The sequence below is a fragment of the Phalacrocorax carbo genome, chromosome 2 (genome assembly GCF_963921805.1).
Source record: "Phalacrocorax carbo chromosome 2, bPhaCar2.1, whole genome shotgun sequence".
Lineage (NCBI taxonomy): Eukaryota > Metazoa > Chordata > Aves > Suliformes > Phalacrocoracidae > Phalacrocorax > Phalacrocorax carbo.
Window position 1 is genome coordinate 117,716,736 of NC_087514.1, and position 21,193 is coordinate 117,737,928.

The 21,193-nt window shown below is 40.0% G+C and overlaps 1 protein-coding gene and 1 long non-coding RNA gene across 2 annotated transcripts in view; one reads left to right on the forward strand and one right to left on the reverse strand.

Moving 5' to 3' along the window:
- Nucleotides 1–398: 398 nt before the first annotated feature.
- LOC135312030 (uncharacterized) lies at nucleotides 399–19,319 on the reverse strand. The gene is made up of 3 exons (XR_010371651.1): nucleotides 19,231–19,319; nucleotides 16,841–16,918; nucleotides 399–662 (listed from the first exon to the last, which is right to left on the reverse strand). It is a non-coding gene; the product is annotated as an uncharacterized LOC135312030 (long non-coding RNA).
- Nucleotides 19,046–21,193, forward strand: part of SUSD5 (sushi domain containing 5) — a 42,020-nt gene continuing 39,872 nt past the window's right edge. The window contains exon 1 of the mRNA XM_009513564.2: nucleotides 19,046–19,286. Coding sequence (XP_009511859.2) covers nucleotides 19,199–19,286 — 88 coding nt within the window. The 5' untranslated portion in view covers nucleotides 19,046–19,198. The remainder of the gene's footprint in view (nucleotides 19,287–21,193) is intronic.

The following is a 21,193-nucleotide window of genomic DNA, read 5'->3' on the forward strand; positions in this document are numbered from 1 at the left end:
AGTTTCATCTTGAACATCTCCAAGGATGGAGTTTGCACAGTCTTTCTGGGCAAACTGTTCCACTGCCTGATTATCCCAATAGAGAAAAAGATTTTCCTACCATGCAGTAAAAACCTCTCTTCTTTCATCTCATACCTGTTGTCTCTTGTCTTCCCATTGTGCACCACTGTGTAAGGAGCCTGGCTGCACCTTCTCAACAGCCTCACAACAGACCCTGGCAAGCTTCCATTAGGTCCACTCGAAGTCTTCCCTTCTCCAGGCAGAATAAGCTGTGCTACCTTAGCCTCTCCCCATAGGACAAGCACGCCAGCCCTCCCTAACCATCTTGGTGGCCCTTCACTGAGCTCACTCCAATTTATCTTGTACTGGGGATCCAAAACTGTATGCAGTATTCCAGATGTGGTCTAATGAGCACTGAGTAGAAGGAGATAATAACTTCTTTGGAACTACTGGCTGTGTTCTTTTTAATACAGCTCAGGATGCAGTTGGCTGCCTTTGCTGCTGACTGATGTTTGGCTTGCTGACCCCTAGAACCACCAGAGTCTTTTCCACAGAACTGTGCCCCAGCCAAGGAGATGCCACTTTGTTCTGGTTTTACCTCTTCCACTCACCGTTACCTCTTCTGTTGACGTGGTCCTGGAGTCTGAAGGTTCCAGAATGTCCTGCAGATGGATGGAACAAAGAGGGTTTCTTCTCAGAAAGGGTGAGATAGTCTAGGGCTGCAGATATTGCAAGATGACCAACAGCCTTTATGTAATGGGTGCAGTAGAAGTGCATGGTATGTGTTAGGTCTATAAATAAAGTAACTGCGTTCCCCCTGCAGTGAATGAAGAGAGGCAGACTCCTTTTTCAGTGAGACAGTGTGAGGTGGTGACTATCCTAACATTTTCCCTCAGCAATCACATTGCTCCCATTAATTGCTCTTCCTCAACTGAAGAAAAGTCTCAGAATCTTAATTTCACACCCTCGTTGCACATCATGGAATCTGAAATCACTGATGAAGGAACATTATCAGTGCCGGGTGGTTTATCCATCTTTATGTTTGTATAATTTTTTGTTTTCCTTTGCTTGTCTTTTTGCCCTTTCCAGATGAAAATGACACTTGACAGCCAGAGTGACCACTCCATGCTACAGAAATGAACTAGAAAATGATACTGAGAAGCAAGACATTTGTGTGAGCATATTTGTAGAGGATTAGGCTTCGGGTGGGTGGAATGTGCCTGTTGCAAAGGTTCTGTGGTAAAATTTACTGGAGCATAACATTGGGGATTTGAAAGACTCGGGTAAGCCAAACCAACATATGTGTTTGCACTGTTTAGAGTGGCATTTACAACACAGGGTGGTAAACCAACCTCATTGCAAAACAAACCAATTCTCCAGGCACTGTATAGATCAGCAGGAAATTGAAGCCTACATTCAGAAAAAGGCCAGAAGAGAAACTAGTACAGTTTGACAGACAACACAGCACTGCACTAGGGTCATGACAGGAGGTGATGAGGTAGGAAAAGCTGGAAGAAAGTCAATGTAATTAAAGATCAGGGAGAGAAGAGCACTGCCTTTAGATCCCATATTAAATTTTTTCACCTACTAAAATGTTTTCTTCAGTAATATTACATTGAAAACAGTAAGCTATTGTGGTGACAAAAATTTATTTCCTTTATTCAAGTTATTTCCTAACAAAAATAAGGTGTTTTCTGTCAATTTGGTAGTAACCAGAGAATAAGTCAGCTCTGGCCTGGCACTTAACCTAGTCTGATGTCAGGATGTGTCACACTTCAGCTCAAACGAAGTGTGGTCAGAATTAGGTGTAGCTGTAATATATTTAATTGAATTTCACCAATTTAGGCTGACATAATGTGGAATAAATCATTGGCATCACAGTAGGTGTTTAATTGTAGTGTTATTAAAAAATTCTGTAGTCATTCATTATGCCACGGCTTTATACCACACATTCATATTCTCAGAGATACTATTAAATTTAACAGTTGTTAATTTCCCTGTAGCTTGAAATAATACAGATAGTCCAAACTGCTGCTACAAATTACACATGAAATTACCGAAACTTGTCATATGAATACCTTTTTAAACATCCACAAACTGAAGATTTGTATCCAATCTGTGCCCAGTCTAGGGGCACGTGCACTTGCCCATGAGATTGCGTATGTAGCATCTGTGCATGGACATTTAGGCCAAAGGTTTTAAAACAGAAGGAATTGCAAAAGAAGGGATTGAGACCTCTGAACTTTGGAAACAAGGCTAGTAGGTAACTGAATAAGTACTGACTTGTGAGTCAACCTTCTGACTCTTCCTGCACATTGTTAGAAAATAGTTTATTGCTGATGTTTCAATAGCCATGAATTGTAGTTAATTCCAAAGTGCAACAGAACATCCATGCACACAAAGAGAGTTTATTTTGCAATGATAAATAAAGTGAACAGCTAATTCACACTGGTAATTATGTGGCACTGTAGCCTGGGAAGATAGAATTTTGAGTTCCCAGCACCATTATTTTCTTTCAGAACCACTATTTTCTTTCTCTTTTTCACTCTTTCTAATCTCCCAAATTGTTTTTTTAATGACACAGCTTACGTGCATGTAATGCTTTTCATCCAGAACAATGCCAAAGTGCTATACAGACTCTGTATTGTATTAGTGAAGCTTCACAACAAATGCATTTTTCTGTATTAGCATTCTCTAGAAAGAAAAGGACCCTGTGTACATGATAAAAAGTACATCAAGAAGACAAGAGCATGTATATCCACATTATATAAATAGTTAGATCGAGAGTGAAGATTAATGTAGAACCTCCGATACTGTCTGGATTCATTTTCCTTTAAATAGTTCAAATATTTTAATGGCATTATTAGTTAAGGTTTCATGACTTGTAGGATAATCAGTAGATATTCCAGGCTTCTCCAAGTTATGGAAAGGAATGAAGCAGGAAACATAAAATGTACTATAAAAATCTGAGAAATGTCATTCTGAATTTAATCTCCCTATATAAATTGAGTTTTTATTTCCATTTCACTTCATTTGTTTTTTGATAAATAGATGTCTACAACTCTCCTCCTTTTTCTGTAACGGGGAAGAAAGCACGGATTTTTTGATGATTGTTTTGTAAGTGTAACTATTACTGAATACTTTTTGTTCTGCATTTAACATCCAAAACATTGTAATCGCATGTACACTGTAGTATTTTAAAAGGACATGGAATTACATATAGGTAAGGCTTGCATTTGATATGTGTTACCTGTATTTTCTCATAATTAGTTGTGAACCTTGCCCTTGATAAGTCCTCTGGGATATAAACCAGCTGAACTTTGCAGCTCTTTATTGTCTCTATGGGGGTTTAAATAAAAATTCTGCATAATAGTCTCTCGATTTGAGGAGATTTCAGTTCTAACTTTGACCCTAGCATTTCAGCAAGGTCTAAACCAGGTTGATTATCTATCTCCATAATTACAGTATTAAAAATGCAGATCTATATCCTTGTAATGATGTGAAACTCTTCCTTCTTTGCTTGAATCTTAAACAATAGAGCTCTGCTTTGGTAGAAACCACTGAAGAGACCTACCTTTTCCAAAACTGTGGGGGCCTGAAAGCGTAGCGCCTCTGCAACTTCAGTTGCAGCATACAACTATAAAATGGTGCGCACTGTATTTCAGTTTCCTCTTTGAAAGGATTCCTGACCTTTGGATCTGTTTGTGCATCACGTCTAATAGTTCTTGCGTACCTCTTGTGTCTCTCTCTGTGCCATCATGTGCCCATGAGTATCGGTCGTTGCACGAATAACACGTTTCCACACGCTCATTGAGACACATCGTAGATTTAAATAGGATCTTAACAACAGCCCTATCATGCTGGAATGAATTTTCCTAGCAATAGCCATTGCTAGGGAAAACTCTGAATTCCTTATCCATAGTGGTAGCCCTACTGGGACAAATACAAGACCAGGCATTCAGCATTGCTTACTCCTCTCCCATGAACAGAAGTGCTCAGTAATATAAATATAAATTCCCTGTCACAAGTGTGACAAAAGTGGACCTACTATACTGTTCTCTGCCTTGTGGTTTTGATTATTTGCTCAAAACTCTGGTGACCTTTGCAAGGGTGAGAAGGTGCACTACTGTAACACAATGGCAGCCATCACCATCATCCTGCTTAGTGGTTTGCCTGGAGATTGCTTGCAGTTTAGAAAAGCTTTCCTTTTAATTTAGTGCATATGTGAAATAAATTATACTATGGAATGGTGCTGTCAAATATTTATTTAGTATCTCAGTACTTGAACTCACTTGCCAATCAGATAAAATTAGTTTTGAATTCTTTTATACTGACATCATTTTCCTAACTTACAAATTCGCTCTCAGACACAGAAGTAACAAATGTTTGCATTGGCCTGTTGTGAATAGCAGTGATGTTTAGGAATTTTAATGTACAGCTTAGTGTTTTCATAATGTCACTGTGAATCAGTGCTTAATTTTAGCTAGAGACAACTTTGTCCTTAAACTACTTACTTCGTGTATTTTCCTATTTTCTAATTCAGCCTGAGTGTTAGCGTTGGCTCCTTTTAGATGATTTGCATAGAGTTTCAAAGGCATAGGATTTCCCAAGACATTACTAAGCAGCAACAGTGGCTGCAAAGCCAAGTGTATATTGCTGGGTCAACAAGATTGGCTTTTACCAGTCAAATAGAAGACATAACTGAGAATAATGACTAGTATTTTGAGAATTGTTTTACTGTATGTGTTACTTTGCCAACATCTTTCCACATAATCCTGATGATTATCTCTCATAAAAATAGCATATTAACTTGTGAAGTTTATGAAAATAAGGCCTAAAATGTGTTGAAGTCAGTGCAACTAGTTTAAAAATAACTTTTCTTCTCTGATATTTGCTTCATATAGGATCATAAGTTGTTGTGTTATGCTTTAAGCATTTAGCTGAAAAATTTGTACAGAATTATGTTAACCATGTAGTTACAGAAGAAGTATCTTATTTGGATTCCTTTTGTATTGCTGGAGGTCGGTCAAATTCCAAAAACTAAACGCAGACAAAAATGAGGCTATATGGTTTTGCTGAATTTGCTTGCTGAAATGTAGTAAATCCTGAAAACAAGAGCTGTAATAACATTGCATTCTCATTGTGCATTTACCTTGTTTCTTTGTGTTTTGCGTGACTGAGAATTCTATCACTGCTGATTTTCAGTCAAAGAATAGAACATATTTGAATAAGCTTTGTATGGCCAATGTAAAAAAAAGAAAACCATGCATGAAATGTCGGAGAACAATTCATTCTGAGTCTCCAGTTTTTCAGGTTTCTGGCTAGATTTTGTTCCTTAAAGTCTTGTCTGTGTTGCTGCGTTGCTGATACCTACATCACTAGTGAGGGATCACCAAAGCAGCCGGGTTCTTGGGAGCGCCAGTGGGAACGTTGCTGAAACCATTAGTGGTGGACGGTAGAAATATGGGAAGGTGAAAATGTCTCTGTCCCTTGACTGCCAGGAGAGAAAGAGAATCTCTCTGTATGTATGCTGACTGCCAAGGGTAAAACTTGAAAAATTAGGTTAACTGGGCAGCTAGGGAAAAAAAAAAGTTGCTTTCTTAAGCATTGTCATTTTTTAGGAAGAGGCATCACAATAAATCTGTAATTCTGGTGGTTATTTTACCCTTTATTGATGAAAACCCTAACTGTGCTTTTATAAGGACTGCTTGTGTTTCACTGAGCCATACCAGCCCCACAGAAGCTGGACTCTATTACCAAATTAGACTGTATATGGTTATATCTAATTGCTGTTTCCATTATAACTTCTAGTAAAAAGCTGGAGCCATATAGAACAGCCTGTTACGGGATTATCCAAGAACAGAGTGAGCTCAGGCTGAAGAAATCCTGAAGAGTACTTTTGTACTGAGAATTTCTTGGTCATAACCAAGTATGCAGCTTTTATTCACGTTGTATTATGCACAACCAGACCATAGAAAGTATCGCTTCCACCATTTACGGTGAAGAAGGCCAAGAAAAAACGGCTGAGGAATCGAGGATCTGAAACTGTGGTGTATGGATGGACTGCTGAGCTCCTTCTTGTGGTTCATTGAAAAAAACATTTTAGAACTATAACATGGTATATTAAGCTACCGGTACCGGAAGGGAACGGGGTCTGCGAGTAGGTATTTTTCTTACAAAGTGGTCTGCTGACTGAAAATCTGGAGCACCATCAGAGTTCAACTAATTGAGCCAGACAGCTTGTTAGACTGTCTTATAAAAGCTGGATGTCTGGCTAGATAGCTTTTGGCACTTTGAAGAATAGAGAGGCAGATTTATGAACTGGACAAATGAGCATTACAGTCAGGAATTTTTCTAACAGTTTGGCTGTATCTCTGAGACCCTTTGACTTTCAAAAGGATGCTGCTTCAAAAGCCAATCTCTGCTAGCTCCCAAGCGCACCATTCAGCCTCGGATATTACTGCTGATTTTAAGCACCTTACCTTCCTGTGCAGTTCATGTAAGAGCCAGGATAAGTTTAGAGTCTGTTTTATCCGCATTTAACCAGTAGCACAACAGCTTCAAAATGTCAAGAAGGTTCAGGAAAGAGACAGGTGTGCCGGCATGTGGAGGAGGAACAGGGTGATGTTAACATGCAGGAAGAGCTGGATGCTCTTCTGGAAAGGTGAACCTGAATCTACGTTCTCCCAGTATTGCTGAGACTTTAGAAACATTTAGCTTCCTCATGACATATGTATATATATTCGTAGCGGACATGCATCTCTGCAATTGCAGAATCCCTTCCATGGCTCACTCTCAGCAATTAAGCCCTAACTCACCATGTCCTGAACTACACTGTTGATGAGTCTCCATATCCCCGCCACCAGCAAACAGCCAACAGCATCACTGCCAGGGTTTCTGCACTTGTTTCTGCCTTTTCTGTGCAGAACGTCATTCCAGTTCAGATCCATCAAACTATCCTTTGCAGAAACTGAAACATCATGGGCAGAGGAATACACAAAATCAGAATTTCTTGGAAAAACCCCAGTCACTATAATTGTAAATAGCTGTTTTTCTTCTTTGTATGCTATTTCCTTTATGGATTCCACAGTTTCTGATTTCTGAGCTTTAGATCAGCTTAGAGTGGAATAAATGGATTCGTGCCTGAAAATGATTGAAAAATAAGGTAGTAGCTGCACAGAGAAGAGCATGTCGTGGTATTTCCGGTATGACTTGTGTTAATCAAACCGGAAATACTGTGATACCTACCAAGGTGCCAGACACCTTAGCTACCCAAACAGAAGTAAACAACTGAGAACAGGGAACACTGTCACACTTTTGTGATTTGTTGTTGATTCTCTCCCTCTCCTAACAAAATAAAATAGAAGATGCAAAGCTGACGAGAATTAAACAGTTTTTCATCCACCACAAAAATCTGTTCAGGTTTGGAGAAGTTTCTTATTTAAGCTGAGCCCTTACTGAGATGTTATTAAAGCTATTAAAAGCAAAGTGAACTGGAGGGGACCAAATACCCCACCCAAACCCAAGAGGAAGACGATGCTGTGGCTTGTTCCCTTCTCACCCCTGAAAACCTGAGCACAAATAATGCTTGCCACTTGCCTGCATTGTCACGCTACCACTCCTTTTTGTCGTTATTTGCTATCTGTGGTCACAAGAGGACATGTGGCCTGGTGGACCAGCCCTAGAAATGAGACAGAAGAGTGTGGTGGTTTCAAAGCCAGACTCACAGCCCATCTTCATTTTAGAATTGAGAAAGGAGGGAGCACGGCAGTCATTAAATTCCTCTGTTCCCTGTTTTGATTGTTGCTGCTTCTTTTCACCAGCTTTCAGGGTGCACACTGCTGTTTTGCTAGTTTGCAGACAATAGATTTTAACAGTCAGTGTTTAAAAAATCCTACACTACTAATAGGTAAGAGCAGAAGAGGAAGCAAACATAGGGAGGAAACTCAGACTGATTTTTGGCAAAACCTACGCTTGATCTGCGCTGCAGTGTTGCCAACACTAAGTGTTCCAAAATCATACGTGATGAGGGTGGCTTAAAAGTAATCAATTTGGAGTTCCTTTTTATTTGCCTTCTGGCTTAAAAATAATCAATTTGAGGTTCCTTTTATTTGCCTTTGGTTTCTTAGCCTTCAGGGTACGCTCAGATAATGTTTTCTCAGAAACCACGTGTGCTAGAAAGCTGCTTTCTCTTTTCCAAGTAAAAAATCACTATTTCTCAAGTCAAGCCCCAGCACTAAGCTAAGGCTTCATGTACCAAATAGTAAGAGATGTGTAATAAGCTTACTAGAGTTGCAATCCTTCATCTTGTTCCCCTCATATTTTGTTTTGTTTGTTGTAAAATGAAGTCCAGGGTAGGATGACAGAGAAAGAAGAAAGTGGACAAGTTAATGTGAATAAAAACATGAGAACAGAGGGTTAGGGAAGGAAAGGGAACAACATAATAGTGGAAATAGAAAACAGAGAAAGGAAAGCAAGGGTGGAAACACACATGAAGAAGGGGGATGGCAATATTCACAGTGGGGGGAGATTTAGGAAGAGAAAGCAGAGGAAACAAACAAGAAATATCACTCTGCATATACCTATCCTTTCAGTGTGGCAGCTGCTCTGGGGCTCTGGAAGCTATCAGGGCTATAAATAGCCATGTATCTGTAATTAATGATTTGAAGCTGTGCCAATATTTAACCAAGGAGTAGCCTTGCCAAAGCAACTGGGCAGCTGGACCTTTGGAGACCAGGTGTTTTCAAGATCTTAAGTGTCGCACACTCAAGTTGTTCTGCATATATGTGTCTTCCAGAGGGCAAAGTTAACTTGAAATTCAGAGGCCTTTAAGAGTGTTGGGTTGGAGGGACACTCTTAAAATTCTTAGGTCTGAAATCAAGCCTGCAAAATTTGTTTTCTTTAGCAGGTATATAACTTTGCTGAGGGCTGTCACAGTCTGCTTTTCCATAGCCTGAGTATTTGTGATGCCTGACTTTCAGAAGGCTTGAAGGAATAATTCAGCAAAACACACTGGAGTCTGGCTATTTCTTCAAAGTAGAAGGTTGTTTGCATTTTTAGAATTTCTTCCCCTTTTACCCATCTGTATATTTTTTGCTAGTGTGTCTCCTGTAGCATTCCCATCCCTTTCATTTGACATAGAATTGTCTTTTCATTGCTCTCTCTTTTATTAGACTTTTTTACATTTCTTTTTCTGTCCCCAAAATCTGAGATGTCCTACTAAATGTACATTGAACTGCTTGCCATCTGCTTTTAAATCTGCCATTGAATTTGCAAGATTCTGACTGTAACATGCTCTCTTTGCATCCATCTACTCTTTCTTACAGCTTGTGAAATAGATGTGTCATGTTTAGTCTGTGTTTAGCCACTCCATGTATCCTGTGTCCCTATGTAACAAAGAGGAGTTAATGTTACGTAGTTCAGGAGGCTGGATTTACCTTTGTTGTAGTCGGTGAGCCATATTTAATCTAAGGTAAATGTCAGGATTTTTTCCCCCCCCAAAATTTCAAATGCAAAGCCCAAATTAAAAGAAGGTTCCTTGTACGACCCACCTGGATGGAATTGTTTTCACTGAGGGCTGAATGCAAAAACAGAGAAGTCTAAGGATAACCATAGAAGCACTGATACCATCACTTGGATGGGAAGCTAAGACTGCTCTTGTGGTACAACTCTGACCAGTAGAGAAGGTTGAAACACTAAAAAAATAAACTTCTCTCTATTGCGTCCAGAGGCACAGAATATTTGCACTTGCATTCATGTGCAAAGCTCTCATGCACTCATCTCTCCTCCCTAAGACTGCTGGTCTTTGTAGTAAGTATTGATTATGCTCCACAAGGGCAACAAATAGACTGAAAGAGACCAAAAAAGATCAGTTAGATAAAGAGAAAAGGTGGATTGATAAATATGCTGTGACCATAGACCAAGCCAGAATGAGCAGGTCTTATTTTAGGCACTATCTGTTGGTCAATAATTCATTGCTGATTTAAAATTGGCTTTTAGGAAAGTAACTTGGTCAGCAATGCCTCAGCTACTGAAATTAGATAATATTTATTGTATAATTAAATAATGGTTTTTTTATTTATTCAAATATTTTATCAGATACCTTACTAATTAACCTTCCTATTCTGTAACCTTTTTTTGGCAAATATTGAGCTTTAAATCTAGCTTCATTTCATGCTTTAGAGCATCTTTTCCATACATTTAGTGAAACATATCAGATGTTCATGGCGCACACAGAAGAAATATCAAAGTTGTCCAAGTGGGAAGCCTTAGCCACAAATCTAATTTTGAAGGTATCAGCATATGATGAGGTCTGCAACATTAGATCCATGTCTGGAAATCACCTATTGCCAGGTCCTGAGTTGCAAAAACAAAGAAGGAAAGAAAATTTATTTCTTTCTTTTCTCTCCCTCCGTCTTTCTCATACACCCACATGAGCACACCGACCCACGCATGCACATGTGCATGTGTGCATGCACGCATGCACGTACACACAAAAAGCTTCTGTTTTGATTTGGTTCTTCCAGCTTCTTTGTACAATTACAAATTGCAGATGTTCCAAACTTCAGGGCAGGGTTCAATTTCATTTGTAAATGAAATATATGATTTATATATTAAAAAAAAATCAGTCATCTCCTCAATAGCAATATTCAACCCCTGGACTGGCCTGGGAGACCAGAGTTATTATGAATTTCCTTCTGCTTATAGAGCTAAAATGATCAATTCTTTGAGGACACACAGTCTTGATTTTTCCTTCAACAAATGAGGGAAGAATACTACTTTTCTTTTTTAAATAAATATTTTAATGTCAGAAATAGCCTGGCTACTTCCACTGCTAAGAGTGCATGTTCTGATGTCAGTTTAAATTTAGTGTTACAACATACATATTTTTTCAGTATTTTTTTAGCTAATAATAATCCACTACTATTTTTGTAGTGGGTAATAAAAATTAATCGTTGCAATATTAGTAGGCTTTCATTTGTGGATACACCAATTACGATTTCTCACATTATTCAACCCAAACCCATTTGCAAGAGCTGACCGGTTCAAGGGGCTGACATTAACTCATAGACTCTTAAGACCAGTTACTGATTTTGGTACACAAATTATGTTGTTGCCCAACCCTAGTTGTCATTATGGCTTGCAGGGTTTACTTTAACAGCTGCCTAAGTGTTAGTCAACTCCTTACAATTGGACTTACTGAAAGGATGGAAATGTAATGAACTTTAGATGTTGTGAATGGTGTTTGGCTGGTAGTGTGAATATGGTTTGAATATTGTGTATCCACTTTTCCCTGACACGAACTGAAGTCTGCTGTTGTAAGTTGCTTAGGTATTTGATCTTCTTTGAAACAACATTCTCAGTATCATCACAGCCCAACCCAAATGCCCCTTGCTCATACCACTGAACCCCTGGTAACCATCCCCTCGCACAGGACCCTGACACTGGCTTTGAATCAGTTGCACTTTTCTTAGTCCTGTGTTTGTCCAGCAAATCTGGCTCTGCTTCTTCAACCTTCCCCCCACCCGGAAGAGCTACGTGTCAACATAAGACTCAGAAGCTGAAGAGTTGGAGAAAAGATGCAGAAAAGATGCAGGAGAAGATATTTAGAAGAACCTGATAAACATAATATCTGAAAAGATGGAAGGCCACTCTGTGGGCAAGGATGTAGGTGGGGGATTGAGAAAACAGAAATTAGGCTTCCCCAGCCTAAGAGCTAAAAAGCTTGATCTTTTTCTTTCTATCGTCCTTCTCTCCATGGTTCAGTGCCCCAGACTCCCACGGTAACTTGATACCATCTGCATCTGCATTAGCTTTTCTGTTCTACTCTGTCATGCTAATTACTCCAACGGTCTTTGAATAAAACCCCACGCGTATCACTCCGCAGCTTTACACTCCCAGATGCTCAGTTCCACTCTCCTCAAGCTCCTGCATATCTTGCAGAGATCACAGAGAGGTGTGAAAGAGGCCGAACTGTGAAAGCTAAGCGTGCTAACTGGAAGAAGTTTGCTAAGTGGAAGAAGGGAAGATGGGGAGTGTGGAAAGGTATTTCCTTCCCAAATATGAATGAGTGTCTAGGACAAGAAAGACTCAAAGCTTCTTCAGCATTTGCCTTTCTCATATTGCCTATTGTCTTACCAAAAAGTTATAGTGATTTTAGTGATGGCATGCTTGGCTTGTGCAAGGAGGGAAGGCATTTCAAAAATTGATATCAATAGCCATGCCTTCATCTCCCTGTACTCAGTTCTGCTGAGTTAGGAAACATGACAACAGTATGCTAACTGCTTCAGTGTGTTTGGCAATATAATTTCCCATAAGTGGAATTAGAAAAATGCAACACTTCAGAGTTTGCATAAAAATCTACTTAAAAATACTACTGTTTAAGTGCAAAGCAATATCAGAAGTTCTTGTATATGCTTTGCAAATGGTGAAGTGTCCAGGCTGAAACTCACTTGCTATACCACACGTGACTACACCACATCTGGTTACTCTGACAGCCTGCCATAAAAATCTCTTGCTTCAGCAGAGCCCCGTGCTCTCTTTGGCTCAGCTGTTCGTTCCACCTTGACCTTGAACTCCAGGCAATGAGATGAAGCACTTTCTCAGTTGTTCCTTGCTCAAAGCAACACTTGGTCACATCCTCAGCAGCTGAGAACCTGTGGGGTGGATCAGAGCCACAGGTTGAGCCACATAAGCATGCAATAAATAAATTTAAATTGAACCAATTGGTACTGTAAAGTGCTGGGGTTTAGGTGGGCTATATTTCAGAGGTCTGTTGTTTAAATGACTACAAATGGACTCGTAACCCATTCTCAGGAGGCACAAAAAATGTCAAGTTAGTTTAGTCAACATGTTGATTTTTGAGCATTTAGTATTTGAACTGTCAGTTTTTAAACACCAGCTGGGCTTCATGGCAAAGCCACAGGTCTGTAACACAACATCCAGTTCCCATGTCGCATGCAGCACTAGAGGGCAGAGCTAACAGCTAATGAGAAATTAAGGGTGCCTTAAGGTCCAGAGAACATACATTATAATGCAGTTAAATAAACTTCTAGGAAATAGCTGGAGAAGGAGACTGAGACAAAAAAGCCAAAATATTAGGTGACTGGTAAAATAAATGGCAAATTAATTGCTATGCTGGAAGCATGACAAACACTACAACCATGGCCTTGCGTATTCCCTACAGCACTGGTTGGGAGCGTTTGCAGCTCTGAGAGACACCATTTCCAGCTTTCTGCATGCCTCCTTCTCCCAAATTTGCACAGGTCTGTTTGCAAACGGAAGGACTAGTTGTGACCCTTTGAAAACCAAAGCTGAGATGCTGAAACACAATTCTGCCGCAATAAGACAACTCCATGCCAAGTGCCATTGCCAGAGAGGTGACACCTCATAAATTTGCTGGGGCCCAACTCTTCCTGCCATAGGTGCTCTGGTGCTGCAGTGTTCCTGGGTTGCCATGCAGTGGGGCTCACAGATGGCTGGAGGGACTTACAGTGGGAGTGGATGGAGAGGCGTGAGGATCTGTGATAAAGCTGAAGGTCAGCTGCTGCTTTTTTGGTCCATGTTGACCCTGTGTGTCCAGGTAAAGTATATGTCAGAGCAATGCCTGCATTGCCAGACCCTGCTGATGCAGTTACAGGTACAGATGTGGGTACCCTGCTTCAGAGGAGACTTCCAGCATCAGTAAGACCCCTAGAAAGGGACTGTCTTTTCTCTGGTTGTTACTCAGGGACGATGAGAAGATGAGTCACATCCCATGCTTGCTCATTGCGCACATCCCCAGTGTGAGGCAGTCAGCAGCTATTGATGGTAGGTAGATGCAGGTAGCCTTGAATTTAATTTAATTGCTCTCTCATCTAACTGGAGACCATTGCTGGTGAAGGTTAGAAGGTGGGAGAAAAGGAGGGTGAAACTGTGAAGTGGGAGTGGTTTGTCTGCAGGCCGAAGAGGGAAATCCAGGCAAGGTATTAGATTTGGTCTCTAGACAGACTTTTACAGATGCCTACAGAGACCAAAGAGAAACCATTTGGCTAAACTTGAGTACTTTTTATACTGCTACATAATTTTCACCCATTAAACTGCTGCAAGGTTTTAGAAAAAGAAGAAAGTAAAAATTATCACCCTCCCCCTAGCCAAATAACACCAATCAAAACCAGCCAGATGTTTGGTTTACCTCTGTTCATCAGGAGTAAAGTGGAGTTAATTTTGTATATCACTAATACTGTGGCTGCCATTTTATGGCCAGGTATCTTAATTCTTTTCTTGAGAGTGCTCAGCCTTCAAGAAATGAAGTGTGGTTTTTTACAGTTCACATGGCAATGATTTATATGAGGGTCGTGGCCTGTCACATGACAACGCCTGACCCCACATAACATGATGTAAGTGTAAGAATCACACTCTTTCTCAGGGTCAGCAGCACCATGACACAGGTCCCTGTGTTCGACACACCACCCACAAAGTGGGGCATATGCCTTTTCCCTTTCTTTTTTTTTTTTTTTTGTTAGCTCCCTGAATTACTTTCAGGTAGTTCTGCACGTTTCTACTTTTTCATTTAATTAGGTGCAAACACTCTGTATAAATAAAATAAAAAGTTCCCTGCAGCTAGTAGACTGTTGCAGACTGCCAGACACTGAAAAATGTTTGTCTCTGTTACTGTTGCTTAATAATTCACGTTTTATAAACAAAGAAATCTTTCTCTCTCTCTTTTTTCTTTCCCTTTTCCAGTTGGCTTTTGGGGGTTAGAAGCTTGGATACAGCTGCAGAATGAGTTTGGATCCCAGTATACAGTAGGTGTACTATCCGCAAATACAATAAGTGTACAGTACTACCAAGGTTTCCTGCCTGCCTTTCAGTCACACAGACTCCATATCCTTTAGGAGATGTCAGTCATTGCAGTGCTTGTATGTAAATGCTATATCATCTATTAGGTATTTCAGATCCCTTTACATGGTGCTTGGCAAGCCGAGCCATAATTCTTTATGTCCTGCTTCTAGCAGCAGCTCAAGTCATAGACTTCAGGAAAGCAGACATCTCCCATAATAACAAAATGATACTACAAAGGTATCTATAAACAAACATATGCTGATTTACTAAGGATATGTCAGGATGGTATGTAAAGTTGGTTCTCTCCATTTATAAGTGAAGAGTGTGAGTCTGAAGAGGTTGACGTGTTAGTAAGCTGCAGAACCCAAATCCTCTTGGTTTCCACAGTTCTCACCACTGTATCCAGGAAGAGCCATCACCAACATGTCTGGCCTGTAGGAAATCAACTGCTTCATGACATTTACGTAGATAACTGGCATCTGACAGTTTGGATATGATGACTCATACCTGGTCATGGATCACCACAAATGGTTATGGTTATCCAGTAGTGCCATCATTTTATGCAGGCTCTGCAGCTGTGTGTAGGGCACATAGCAAGCTGTATGCCTTAGTTATTTCTGTATTTATCTCCTTTAAACTTTATCTGGAGACAGTACTCCAGAAGTTCCAGATTGTATGATAAATTCTAATAATCATGCTGGTTAGAGCACTTTAGTCACCACCTTGCTCACATATTAATGTAGATCTCTTTCTTTAAAAAAAGAATTAAAATTTAGGATGAAAAGTAGACCTAAAGCCTATATTTCATTTAAGTTCAGTTCTTCAAGCTAAATTATGCAGACTGTCAACATCTGAAGCTATTGCATTATGCAGAGAAACAAGTTAAACAGAATCTCATGCTTTAGTGACAGAGAAGAGAGGTATCTTTTTCTGAAGAGAAACTCTATTTCTTTTGTGCTTTATTCTGATATGAAAAGTGACCTTTCGTGTGACTTTCCAGCATTCTTCAAAGACCAGATTCTTTGCCAGCTGCAGCACTTTAACAAATCTGCCAACATCTGCCCAGCTTGGCTTGTGATAGCAAATGTTTCTGAGAGTGTCTATTTGCTCAAGGCCTTAGGATCCTAGGTCCTTATCTTGCAGAGGCTTAAGTTCATGTGTTAGAATTTGCAGAATATGAGCTTTTACATCTATAATGTTTATAGTATATAAATTTGTAATGGCAGAAGGTAAATATTCCTAGTAGTAGGTATGAAGAGACCAAATACAATAATCTCTATTGTAAATACACATGTTCCTGTTTTCAAATGTGTCTTTGTTCGCTTCTATTTCTTTTAGGTGTTTTATTTAGTACTAAAAATCCACTCTAACTTGAAAGACATATTCCAGATGTATAGATGCTCTTCAGGTCATAGATGCCCAAACCATCATTGTGTGCTTCACAGCACATGAATGTTTTGTGTGTGTACATTCATGTGTGTACATATGTACTTTATGGCCCAGTGCCTTCGCACATCTTACTCCCTGTGTAAAAGTTTGCATATAGTGAAGCACTGTTTTATAAAATATCACTGTTGGCACGTTCACTGCTTCCAAGGAAGGCACGATCTATGAGTTGTGTAAAGCTGCACATACAATTAATCTTTTGTAATGTGTTGTAGTACATTGCACTTCACACACTGAATAGTTTGACCAATGTGTTACTGTAGTGCTATGAATGTCAGAGGTTCTGAGTAAAAGGTTATATCTGTTTCTAACCGTCTTAACTCCCAGACGTCATTTTGAGCTTTTGGTTCCAAGAAGCCAAAAATCTAAAGGCAGGATTAATGTTGAATTTCAATGCAAAACAATGCATACATCATTTCAGCACAAAACCTAATCTGCTCAGCTTTATGTAAATCTTCCAAAATACACTAGGAGCGGGAATTTTTACTGATAGAAACATTAGATTGGTAGGACAGCTATTGGCAGTGAGGTACTTATCTTCCAGGAATTAATAACTGGTAAGCATCCTTACCTTTCCACTTGCAGACTTCCTTGACAGTTGAGATGGGATGACAAGAAGAAGCCAGGTCATTCTATGAACAGTTCATGCCTTCAAAAAGGAACAGATCCTGTGTTCTGTTGTAATTCTTTAAAATCAGCAAGATGTACTACTCGAGAATACAAGCTGAGATTTTCCAAGACAGGAGCCAGAGTGGCAACATGCCTTTACATATATCAACACAAGGAAATGATCCAATTATAGCAAAACCAATCCAACAGACCTTTGGAATTTTAGATGGAAATCCGGAAGATACTGTCCTTTCCTCCAACTGCTTGGGCCAAACTCATGAGGACAGCACAGGGCCAAAAAAGGCAGCAGCCCTATGACGAGTGTCAAGGAAACCTGGAGTTATTGCTGTGGTCATGTCAAGTCTCTATTAATGGCTGTGTACCGTGCTCTAATTACTTACCCTGTTTCATGGAATAGCTTTGCTATCTCACTAAAAGTGTATAGATTCAACACAGTCTCTCATCGTTTTGTGTCCAATGATTATTAAAATGGGTGTAGAACTATTGGTGTATCAGAGGGTTAAAACTGCATTTTATGCCTTTAGCGTCACCAGTAAAAGAAACTCAGATAGAGAGTGCTATAATTCTCTATTTTCTGTCATATGTGAATTTCTGTTGTACAGAGCATACAGTTTCCATTGAAATGAAATGCAGTTACATAGTTACCCCAATCATTCCACGGTAAGGATGGAACGAGCAAGAAAATGCCTGCCCTCCTAATTCTGGAGGTGTTCCTTACAAGTTAGGCTGGCAAGGCAATGTAAGGAAACCTGCTGTTATCTCTGTTCTCTGGATAAACAGAAAATTCAAAGCTACCTGTGTGAAAGGTTTCAGCATGTACATTCACATGTCATGCATGGGTATAAAGGAGGGCAAGAAGGCTATGATTCTTTAAAAGTCAACCGGATCAGAGCATTATCTGCCCGAATTCATCAAACATAGGTATTCTTAAAGCTTCCAGTATTATGGTGTTACTTGCTTCCTTGAATATCATATACAGAAGTTCCTGAGCATGAATCATTTCAGTCAGATGAAAAACAACATTGGGCAGGTTCATCATTATCAGAAGACGTCTGCAACTGCCTACCAGCACCTTGCCATGTAGGACACTGGGGTCTCTGGTGGTGGGGAGGGTCAGATCCTTATTTCTGTTCCTGGTGGCTCAGAGTTTCTAGCAGACTGAGCATTTTTTGCCCAGCTTCAAATTTCTAAGGGAAAAAATTTTAAGAAGCTGAAATAAAAGCAAAAAGGATGGGAATATGAAAACAACATTTCTAAGCCCTGTTCAGTTCCAACAGCAACACAAAACTATTCCGTTTATATATTTAGCGAAATAAATCCTGGCATCACCACCAGTATGTTTCCTCTTATTGTGGGGGTTTGTTTTAAGTGTGTTGGGACAAATATAGGAGGAATGAGAATAAGGGACAGATGTCAGTGATGTAAGTGCTAGTGGGAGCTGGAAACTCCCCTCATCAAGCTGCTTTCAGAGCATTCAAACCTGACCAGCACCAACCCATTAATCTGAACCAGGAGCACTGATGGAGACCAGCTGACAGAATCCCACTTCAGCCTTCAGTTCCTCATACCCATCCCAAACCCAGGATCTGAAATAGCAGGATTAACCCGTCCCAATCCTGATCTTCAGGGAAACTCAGCCGCTGGGGTCCCACGCCATTTGTCACCTTTCCTCAGCCCTTACCTGAAGACTGTCGCTCTTGCTGCGGCAGCCCCTGACCTGCGACGCTCAGCAGTGTACCGGCTGATTTCATGTTGCAGAGAGAAAATACTACTCCCCACATCTGAACCCATCCCTCCAGAGATGCCCAGCTAAGCCCACAGACTCACCGTGTGCCAGCACCAGCTATCTAGCTGCCCTTCTCCTCTCAGCCAGGGATTTCTTCTGCTTGTCGCTTGTCCTTTCCCCCCCCTTTTCTCTCCCTCCTGGCTTTTACATTTCTTCCACTGTGATCCATTAGGTATTTACTGACAGGGTAATGTGACTTTTCACACCGTCTCTCTGCATGCACTGCCCTGCAGACTGGGCTGGATAAAGCCGCTCCCCAACCCCAGCTGGCCGGACATCTCCCCCCCACCTTCCCCTCCCCTTCACACTAGCCAAGCCAAGGATTCCTCTCTCCCTCCCTCTTCTTTTTTCCACCCCTCCCGCCTTCAGTGCAAACCCAAGACGCAGGATCCTGCCGAGGGAAAGCACTCCTTGAAATCATCACCACAGACCCCACTGTGAAAGTGCAGAGGAGGAGAGAGAAAAAGCCTCGGCAGCCAGCCTCCTGCGGCTGAGGGCTTTGCAAGCAGGGCAATGGCTTCAGGCTCTCAGAGATTCTCTCTCACCTTTCTCCAGGGATCTGTCGTCTTCATCCTTCAGATCATCTCTGTTCAGGCTGATGGTGAGTCCCCCATTCAGTTTGGGCTGGGTAGCTATGGCTGGAATGAGAGCTGTATGTTGAAATGTGTTATTGCAAAAAAAAAAAAGCCACTTTTTTTTTTTCTAATAAGAAACTTAAATACACGCCCCAGTTTGGTTTAGGAAACGTCTGATTCAGAGGTTTTTGAGAGTCTACAAATATCCTGGGATTAAGCACAGAAAGGAAATAAGATCCCAGAAGGCTAAGATTATTTTATTACAACAAAAAGACAGGATAGTGAACTTTTCCAGAGGAAATAAGAATAATAAAACAAAGCCAGAACACAAATAAGAAGACTCAGCTACATTTTAGGAGAGCCTCCTTATAATTAAAACTATCTTTCTCCAAAGAACTTCTCTATCTGCCCACTTCAGATGCCCCCCAATGTTAATTTGTACGATACTAGAGGAAGGGAAGACAAGAAGTCAAAGGCTTTTCCTTATTACCTTTTCTGTTTGGCACCCCACACGCTGAAGATGACTGCTCACCTTTCTGCACCTGAGTTTCAGCTGCACTTCACTGCTGAGGGATTTGATTAGGACATGAATTTGGCTGAAGCACCAGCTACCAGTTACACTGAAATGGGACTTTTTACTCACTGATGATAATCCTGAATAGCTGCATCCCTTGAAAGTTTCCAGTAGCCTATTGCCCTTTAAATGGTTAAGCCTGTAGTAATGATGACCAACTTGCCTTAGCAAAAACACGATTTATTTTTGAAACAACTGTGTCTTTTCCTGGGAGAGCAATGCTGAATGGCCACATTTTTTCACTTTCACAGCTGCGATAGATTTATGCCTGATCTCAGGAATTTTTTTTTTTGGTACACTAATACTTTACCATCGATGTTTGCTGCGTTATTCCAGAGAACAGATCTTAAACATTATAGGGCAATAAAAACCTCTTATTTTTGTTTTCAAAGTATTTTTCTTCTTTAACCTGAACTTGTTTCAGCTGATGACAAAGTATGGCAAAGAAAAGGGAGAAAGTTAATCTTGCCTGTATGTTTCTACCACTTTGTGTAAAATACCATTTATACAACAGAACCCTGTCTTGTAAATTTGAAGAAAATTACTTTTCATTAAGAATAAAGGAAAATAAATGTGTCAGGCAACTGCACTGTGTTGCATTGGGCAAAACTGTGATTCCAACTTTAGGAAATACTCCTTCCCTAGCAAAATATATCTGACATGAGAGGAAAAAAATGCGTACCCACGAAAGAGGTAAGACAAGGGGACAGGACAGGAATAATTAATTTCCCTTGCTAAGGATGCTTCATCTGAAGAATTCCCTTATCCCTTCAAGAGCATCTCCCAATCTGTATAATTTGTATAGAATTAATGGCATCTTCTTGGTTCCTAAACAGACATCGTATAAAAGAGAAAAGAGAAAAAATGTTGGAGCTCATTTTAAGGCAGATTTTAATTGTCTTTCAACAGTTTGTCAAATTTACTTCACACATGGTAGAACAATTATAAGAATCAAAGAGTAGAATATCTGAAGTGCATTATAGCTATAAAGCATTATTATAATACTGTAGTTTCCAGTTTTATTTAACTTCTAAGTATCATTGTGAAAAACGTGCAAGTCCTCTATTAACATGCTTTTCAGTGTGTTCTCCTAATATTAATATTCAAGCAAACAACCATAACATTGTCCTATAAACCATCTGTCTTATTATATGTTGATACAGAAGCAAGCACTTTATGTGAACTTTAAAATTTACCACTACATGTAAGCTTACGTATTTAAGAAGATCTGAGCATATGAAACAGGATTAATACTTTCTTTTATAACAGATTCTGGCCTGATCCAGACAGGAAACCACCTTCTCGTTTGTCTAAGTTGTAGGTGAAAATATAGTTGTGCTACTTTCTAATACATGCAAA